Below are 9,382 nucleotides of genomic sequence, written 5' to 3' on the forward strand. Positions count from 1 at the left end.
CGTCTTTTGTTATGGTCCGGTGCGCGCAGTGAGTTTGTGTGGAAAATACTCAATAATTCGTAGAATTTTGTTAAAATTAAGCCGCAATGTTTAAAATATGCTCGTTTAAAATCAGAATAAATGCATAAGCATAGCCGAAACGGTCCGATTCTACTCCGATCCTGCCCGATTCTGCCCGATCCTGGCCGATCCTGTAAATCGTCTAACCGATCTTTCGGAACTCCTCTTTTGTTCCGAAAACATTCTTTCCCGGGAATCTAGCTCAATACAGCGGTATTTGATCTATAGCCCCCACAAAGTTTATAAACAAGACTTGAAAGGAAAATGGCCACAAACTCTGGCCCTAGTATAAGCCTAAAGGAATTCAAAGGATCTCAGGAGGAAAAAATAGTGCGACAAATTTTTAAAGGTATCACAACCGATCCTGATTTCGTTCGCTTCATAAACTTAGAAATACATAAATGTAATGGTGAAGATGGAACCTGTTTCAGCGATGCGTATATAACTCTTCAAACAACATATGAATGCATGAGGAGACAGAAAACTGATTTTCTCACTGAACGTCCAAAATGTGAAGCGGTCGAAATGAATGATATGCTGAATATAAAGATACTCGAAGAGTTTCAGGAAGGTGGAGTAGATGCCATCGAGAATAACCACCAGTCGGCTGGCGTTTCTCAATCATTCTTGGTGTTGTTGAACTTCTTGCATGGTATGTATCGATCCAAATAGGATGGGAACTCCTCTGGGAAGTGTAGACAGTCTCGATTCTGCGAGACTTCTAAATGATAATGACCAACTTTATGGAGGGTTAAAAGGGACATAAGTCAAACATAATATTTTCATTCTTTTATCTTACTTTTTTTTACTTTTCTAATTGCAACTTCTCATTATTTGTCATTACTGATTTATTTCTCGCAATTTTAATGCTTCATTTTACGTTATTACTTTTTTGAATTCAAAACTCTTTATTTTAACATTTTATCTTCAATTTCGCATTTTATCTGGGTTTTTTTTTTTTTTTTTACTGTTGTTTAGATTTTATATTTAAAGTTTAAAGTTTGAAATATAACTGTATTGTTCTCCAATTTTACAACTTGTAAAATAACTATTATTGCTAAAACATGTTACATGAAAGATGAATACTAAAAATGAAGAGAGAAAGAAAGGGGGAAAAAGTAAGAAATAGAAAGTTAGAATTATGTCCCAAAAAACCCTTATATATTTTTCATCTTCATTCTAACGCCAGAGGGTGCTCAAATCAATCGCTTCGGAAGTAAGGATTACTCCCTACAGCAGCCATGGCAACAGTGACTCTCAAATTCCTACCAATGCCCGACTGAAACACTTCATCATTGTTTGGATTAAGCTTATAATTAGGCCCTAAATTATACACTCACTGCTTTTTATCCTTAATATTCAAAATAATATCAATATTATATCCTCAAATGATAAAATCCTAGTTCGAAAAAAAAAGTGTTTACGACACCGAGCCCGTTTTTTCGTGTCTGCTTTCGTTTCGAGCTCCGGTTGAATGTCATACAGCGCCCGTGCTGCCAGTTCCAAGACTTCGGATATATCAACCAATAATATTGCCGAAAATTGATTCAATATATTAAATTGTAAATTTCATTTCGGGACTTTCCCCATAGTTCAAAGTCAGTATCAAGCGTCTTTGTCAGTGGTCCGTGTCGAGCAAATTGGGAGATTGTCTATTTTTTTTATTCGAAAACTTCTTCAGTAGTGTTGGGAATCACTAATAAGTTCATTATCAATCATCATCATATCGATAATTGATCGATTATGAATAGAACTTTAGGGAAATATCTAATTACCCAGGTAATTTAATATCAAGAACAGGTGAGCGAGTTATCTCCCTTTTTCTAACACAGATGAAAATTAAGTAATTAGCAAGTTTTAAATTATTTATGTGAATTTGAACAATAACTCGTGTAAAGGAAGCTTAACCATGCATAATAAATATTATTTTTATTTTTAAATAACTTTTTCAACCTTTTATCAGGTAGCAGTGTACTCAAGTTTGCCCTGGAGTTTCTGAAAATTAAGTGGCAATTATCTCTTACTCTTATATATATTTGCTTTGTTATTTGTAAGCTTTGTTTATCACCCTTTGAATAGCCAGCTGAGTCAGTTTGAGGCAGGGTCTCCTTGTAGTAGTTAGTGACTACCTCTGAATAACATGCAGGAGACCTGTCTGTCTACATGCCATCCAGGAAATAGAGCTTACCAAGCAAAATAAATAATATTTTCTTTTCAAATAAATGATTTAAACTTCTTGTAAGGTAGCAGTGTAGACCAGTTTGCCCAGATTCTGAAAAATAAGTACTACTAGCATCTTTAAGTCTGAGGCTGGGTCTCCTTGTAGTAGTTGTTGACTACCTGACTGAACAACATATAAGAGGCCCATTGCATGCCATCCAGAACAAAAGGGTAAAGTGGTCTTGCCCAAAGACATAACCATGACAGCACATACCGGCCTGATTGTCTGCTTCCCTTTTCTTCTGCAGGATAACTGTTCAAACTATACTTCTATATATATAATACTCATATACTTGGTGTATTTGGTTCAACGTCCTATTAACAGCTAAGTTTATTTAAGGACGTGTCAGGTTAGGGGGTGGAGGAAAGACGGAGTACCAGGAGAAACACTACCGGCCCTCAATAATAAATAATTAATAAACTATCTTACAGTGGCAATATATAGTACCAAAGAAGTGAAAATTGTGGAAAATTTGTTTCTTAATTTTGAAATGGCTTGAAATTGAGAGAGTAGTTCTACAAAATGAAATGAAAACCATATTTTATGCAAAGTCTCAAAAACATTTTAATGAATTTTTTTACGTAGAACATAGAGGGTAATTACTTGCAGTCTAAGGCCTGCAATTTCAGTACCTGTTTAAAACTTTTTATTTTTTATTTGTCATAGTTACAATTGTAAAAGATGTGAAAATAAAAGAAAATGGTGTTATCCCAATATCAAAATAGTTTGATATTGAGAGAATAGTTCTACAATATGAAATTGAAACCAGATTTTATGTAAAGTTTCAAAATCCTGAATTTGTTTCTTCTGTAGAATATAGAGGGAAATTAACTGCAGTCTTTGGCCAACAATTTGTAACACCCTTCCTAATGTAAATGTTTGCATATGGTGGTGTTGGCCTAAAAAAAAGAAACATATAAACTATTTACATGTACACTAGTCCTACTGTAGTGTTACTGTATTTCACCTGTGTGGAGATGACATTATGAAGAAGACTATCTTTGTAGAATGGTTATCATTAAATCCTGGTCATTGTTTGAATTTGTTAAATAATTTTCTATAGTACCTTTATATAAGTAAAGTTTAAATTCTAAAGATAAAAAAAACAACTACATTGTTCCCCAACATTGAATATAACTTAGTGCAACACAATAAATACATACTAGTTCCAAATACTTAAGTATGAATTTGTCAGAATTGGTTTCTTGCACATTGTTTTCTTTGGTATATGTATATAATCAAATTAGTACATATTAATTTCAAATGTACATGTATATACTTGAGGTGCTAATTAACTTATCTTTATTTAATGATAATTAAAGAAAATGAAATACCTAGATAACACTTATCAAATAATAAATACAGAGATTTAGGAATGATTCTGAGATTATTTATATTATTGGACGTTTTCAGATCGTTTTTGGAAGGGATATCACTCTAATAGTACTTTCTAAAAATAGCACGTGACAAGAAAACCAATGCACGAGATATTCATTAGATTATTATCATTATCTATCAAATCAAATAAGGGTTAATTTTAAGCTTACCTTCGTCATCTTCATACACAACCCGTGCGCATTTCTGTAGCCGTGGCTTGCGCGATGTATGAAAGATTTCAGTCTGTTGGCTGTAGGTGTGGCGATCGCATGTCGTTCATATATGGTGACTGGTGTTACAAAAAAAGGAGCTGATGCCCTTCTCTTCATAGTGACATTGCCATGAAGTTTTCAAAAATGAATCCATGCTTATCAAACATCGGCTTAGGTATTGATAGTATCAGTCTGTTTATCCCAGCTCAATATTAATTCTTGTGAAAAAAAATTCTTGTCGGACCGTCGGTTTTTCCGATGTCAATGATGGTAACATTTTCTCTGATGTCCCGATCGACTGAAACCATACAATCACATCTGTTCCCATGGTCAGAATAGTACACCTTCTACTATTGATTAATTATTACCATCGATAGGTGTGATCAAGAGATCAGTCGATCGTATCAAAACATAACGGTGAGGCACTTTACCGAGATCGCAATTCATCAATTAGGCCTAGTTCACCTGTAAAAACAGGGGCCATAGGTAATGAGTATCGGACGCTATAGAAACAGGTCAGTTTTCTGCTTGAAATCGATACAAAATAGGGGTGTTATAATTGGGTAACAATTACATGCGTGGCGGATCAAGTGAATTTGGTTGTGTAAGCGTGGCGGTACACAGCTAAGGGTTGCGGGCCGCCACGTTAACACAGGCAATGGTTATCTCACAATAACAACCTGTTCTTAACATTCTGTCTTCCATTCTATCTCTTTTATCTGACATCAATCCATTTATTACTTTCTTTAAATGTATCTGATTATAAAACATACTGTCCTCACATTTTCTCATTCTATACTGTCATACCATGTTGAAACAGCAGTTCCAATCTAGTACTAAAAAGTTATAACTTTTGTAACTTTTCTGTACCTAAAAAAAGTTATTACTTTTTCTAGGTACTAAAAAGTTACAAAATAGGTACAAGAAAGGTACAGAAAAGGTATGAAAAAGGTACCAAAAAGTTAAAAGAAAGTTATAACTTTTTCTAGGTACTAAAAAGTTACAAAAAAGTGAAATTTCTAAGTCTAGAAAGGTACAAAAAAGTTGTACTGTAAAAGTGGAATTGTTTGTGGCGTGGAAATTTTTGCTTATTTCGCGATTATTAAATCTCCGCGAAAATATCCACACACGAATATAATAACACGTGAAAATATTGGCACGCGAATATTTCCACCAAATAAACTAAATACACTAATATCCAAGACGGGAGTTCCTGGTAGTAAACCATGTCGTCTGTGATGTGTAACGTTGCCTTGGTCGGTCATGTGTTTGAGACATGTCTATACTAATTTGAGTAATCAATCGCAGAACTGGTCGGCCATTGTGTAGCTATAGGCCCCAAAACAGCACACGTTTTATTTGTGACAAAATAGATAAACTTGCTTGTATTAGAAATGTTATGTTGAGTCTCCACGTGGTTATAGGTGTTATTTGAATCAGAAACTATCGATGGTTAACTGTAATGAATGGTCCGTTTAATAGTGTATATTGAAAACACGAAAGGGCTACTGTAGAAATAGGTGTGTTGGTAAAATTAGGTCAGACCATCAATATGTCTGCTTTTAAATAGCAAAGTCGTTATTAACTACCACCAAACTTATCTGATACCTGCAAAATCATCTATCGCTAATTGAGACACCTGTGATTGTTTAGACAAGACATGAATGCTTATCACGTCACTCGGCATGACCGGACGCCCGATCCTTTCAACTTTACCGCGAGTGACACCTCGCGTGGCCTGTTGACCTAGCTTTAGGTTTACAGGTAATAGTTTGAGTGGAAATAATTAAAAGGTGTTCAGTCGCAATTAGTACTGATAATGTTATTTATACATTTTCGGGACCTAAAGCTGCAATTAGGTGTCTCGTACCAGGGCTTTTTCTAACTGGTTTGGGAAAGGGCCTTTTGTCTCATTTTGTGAAGGAAATTGGTGAATTGGGAAAGATTTTTTTCAGGAGTAAACTGCAAATTTTGTGAATTTGGCTAAAATTTGAAATAATTTCAATTGGGAATGGGGCCCATTAACGGCCCCAAAAATCCCTGTGTACGTGGTGTATTTTCAATATAAAAAACTAAATCAACGCTAAAAAATCTGATATATATTAATTTTTTTTTCTGTCACACAGGCGTAATGCAATGATCACACTTATAACCAATTAACCTTAACGTGTCTGTTGATTAATGTTTGGTATATTTACTGGACCGATCGTCGCGAGCTTTCAATGGAGTTTGCCGAAAATAATCTTACTTTATGTACATGGCCAATGTCATCGCAGCGCGAAAATATATTTTCAACATGACTGACAGCGCAAAAATATCCACACCGCGAACAGTTTGGAGGCTGACTAAGCAAAAATTTCAACGCGCGAAAATATCCACTTTTACAGGGTTAGGGTTAGGGTTAACCCAACCCAAGTCCAAAAATGTTATCAAAAGTTACATAGATAAATTCTAAGTTTTCAAAAAGGTACAAAATAGTTATAACTTTTTTGTACCTTTTGAAAAGGTATAAAAAAGGTTATAATTCATTTCAGATCTGGTGGGACATTGTAATTGACTGAATTGTTTCAATTGAAAACTAATATACACATGTATTACTTTCGGTACCTTTTCAAGGTGCAATCTACGATTTGTTTTCCAGATATAAAAAGACATGAAATTGGCATCAGGAAACTTCTAGCCTCCAATCCCAGCACTACATCAAAGGACACACAGATTATGACTGGATTGGCACATCACCTGTTTTCCCAGTTGGTACCAAACAACAAGTATGAGGTCGATAAATATGCAAAACAGCTCCCTAAAACATGTGGGTGTGGCTGCAATGGCGATATTTATGGAGGAGACACTTCAATAGGTTAGTAAACATTCTGCGAAACCATTCTGAATACTGTAAAAGTGGAAATGTTTGCAGCGTGTAAATTTTTGTTATTTCGTGAAAATATCCACACATGAATATGATAACATGTGAAAATATTGGCGCGCAAATATTTCCACCATATAAACTAAATACACTAATCCCTGTTGTCCGTGACGTCTAACGTTGTCATGTTCGGTCCTGTGTTTGAGACCGATCTTCACAAGCTTTCAATGGAGTTTGCTGGAAAAATCATATTTGAAGTACATGGCCAATAACATCGAAGCGCAAAAATATATTTTCACCTTGACTGACATTGCAAAAATATCCACATCGCGAACAGTTTGGAAGTTGACTAAGCAAAAATTTCAATGCGTGAAAATATCTACTTTTACAGTAAAGAATGAAGTGTAGTTTTGTAAGGGGCGATTTTTGCCGGCTATTGTAGCGATTTGGGGGTGGAAAAAATGGCACATACAATTTTGATAGGGCTTTGAACCATTGTAAAACTCGGCTCGATCTAGGTCTGGATGTATCTGGTATCGCTGTGGAAATTCGTATTGATGAGATATTTTGGGTCAAACATGCCAAAATCGTCATTTTGACCGGTAGCTTCTGTTTAACCGGTCCTTAAAAATCTTAAATGAAATATTCTGAAACTCAAAACATAACAAGTATAGAGTATTCTGAAGAAAATGGAATCTTTAGTTTTTCTATATCTTTCATAGGACGGCCACAATAGGGTTTTGAAAAAGGGTCGTATTTTATCGAGAGGTGGCAGATGTTTCGTCACCAGTGACGTAACCAAGTATGTGTGGAATGTAGTATATTGCAGGACGGAACGTAATGTACATGCGGCTAATTCAGACCACTTTCTGGAGCTAACTGAAAAGCGACTCTATACATTTTGATAAAACTTTCCACACTTATAAAATTCGGTGTGATCTACATGTATGTCCAGGCATATCCCGTATAACTGGGAATAATCTAGTTATGGAGATATTTTGGGTACAAACACGCCAAAATCGACACTTTGACTGCTGGTTTCTGCACAACTCGGCCTAGAGAATTAACGCACAAAGCCATCTAACTGAAACTCCACACATCACAAGTACATGTAATTCCGAAAAAAAAAGTATCTTTAGTTTTTCTATATCTATCACAATAGGGTTTTAAACATAGGTACTATGTACTGCGACGTCACACATTCCGGAGAGTCTATTACATGTACGGACGTACGTCACCAGTGACGTTACTAAGTCTGTTCTGCTTGTCTGATTGAACTTATAGCGCTCGATGAGCTGGTTGTATTTTACTGTCACTGCCATTATTTCTAACAATTTTACGATATCAGAGAGAATACGAACGACACAATTCTCTACATATTTTTTTTTTTTTTTTACATATTTTTCACAAATATCTCCATCTCGAAGACAGGATTAATCTTGTTTTGACATATATGGTACATTAAATTCATTTTACTGTCGTGTCCGTGATGCAACAGTTTCCGCTGACCGTTGACCGGTGTCCATTTAACACTGGCGTTGCAATGACCAGTGTCCATTTAGTACTGGTGTTAACCAGTGTGCATTTTACACTGATGTAGACATATCAGTGTCAAATGCACACCGGTCAACGCCAGTGTTTATTGCACACCTGTCAATGCCAGTGTTAAATGGACACTGGTCAATGCCAGTATTAAATGGACACCGGTCAACGCCAGTATTGAATGGACACCAGTCAACGCCAGTGTTAAATCCTGATTTATTTGAATTGATTTGTATATTTTTTTTTATTCATTTTAAATGTATTTATAATTTTTAGGTCATCTGAACCAAAGGGTCAGGTTGACCTATAGTCATCATGTTTCGTCCGTCGCCGTGCGCCGTTCGCCGTTCGCCGTCCGCCGTGCGTAAAATGAATATCATCAATGCATGAAAATTCATGAATAGTTCATATAATCACATAAAATTCTCATTCATCAAAGTTCTTCAAAATTCATTATCAACTGTTCTTACTATTTCATTCATTGTGATGAATTTTAATGAATATCATCTATGCATGAAAATTCATGAATAGTTCATAATCACATATGATGAACGATCATGAATCTTAATGAATTTGTAAAATTATTCATAAAAGTTCAGGAAGAGTTCATGAGAGGTATTTGATGAATATTCATGAACATTTTTTCATGAATAAAAAACTTACAGTATTCTTGAAAGTTCATGAATGATTCATGAACATTCATGAACTCATGAATACCATCTTGCAGGGGAAGGATGACCTATAGTCATCATGTTTCGTCCGTCGTCGTGCGTCGTGCATCGTGCGCCGTGCTTAAACTTTTCACATTTCAAACTTCTTCTCCAGTTCCACCAGTGGGATTGAGCTGAAACTTGCCTGAAATGATCCTAGGATGGTCCTTAGGAAGTGTTGTTATTTTTCAGGTCAGTCAGAAATCCAAGATGGCGGCCATGGCAACCATCTTGAAAAACACATTTTAAACTTCTTCTCCAGTTCCACTGGTGCCATTGAGCTGGAAATTGGTGAGGATGTTAATGAAGGAGAGCCAATAAAGTATTGTTATTTTTTTGCTTCGTAAAAACTTTGACATGGCAGCCACGGCGGCCATTTGGTAACATGATTGCGCAA

At 35.6% G+C, this 9,382-nt stretch overlaps 1 protein-coding gene across 2 annotated transcripts; it reads left to right on the forward strand.

The window, feature by feature from the left end:
- Window positions 1-243: 243 nt before the first annotated feature.
- On the forward strand, window positions 244-9,137 carry LOC117319659. 2 transcript variants are annotated; one of them, XM_033874438.1, is made up of 3 exons: window positions 244-409; window positions 6,512-6,727; window positions 9,101-9,137. In XM_033874438.1, the coding sequence occupies exons 1-3, from the start codon at window positions 325-327 to the stop codon at window positions 9,121-9,123; spliced, it is 324 nt and encodes a 107-aa protein (XP_033730329.1). In that variant the 5' UTR covers window positions 244-324; the 3' UTR covers window positions 9,124-9,137. The 2 variants fall into 2 exon arrangements, with proteins under 2 accessions (XP_033730329.1, XP_033730328.1); XM_033874437.1 differs by lacking the exon at window positions 244-409 and adding an exon at window positions 416-712.
- Window positions 9,138-9,382: the final 245 nt, after the last annotated feature.

This window comes from Pecten maximus, unplaced genomic scaffold, assembly GCF_902652985.1.
Source record: "Pecten maximus unplaced genomic scaffold, xPecMax1.1, whole genome shotgun sequence".
NCBI classification, from domain to species: Eukaryota; Metazoa; Mollusca; class Bivalvia; order Pectinida; family Pectinidae; genus Pecten; species Pecten maximus.

Coding starts and splice junctions, on each gene's coding strand:
- LOC117319659 (XM_033874437.1), top strand. CDS start 529: ATGAGGAGACAGAAAACTGATTTTCTCACTGAACGTCCAAAATGTGAA. Junction 713..6,511: donor GTTGTTGAACTTCTTGCATG/GTATGTATCGAT, acceptor TTTGTTTTCCAG/ATATAAAAAGACATGAAATT. Junction 6,728..9,100: donor TGGAGGAGACACTTCAATAG/GTTAGTAAACAT, acceptor CTTCTTCTCCAG/TTCCACCAGTGGGATTGAGC.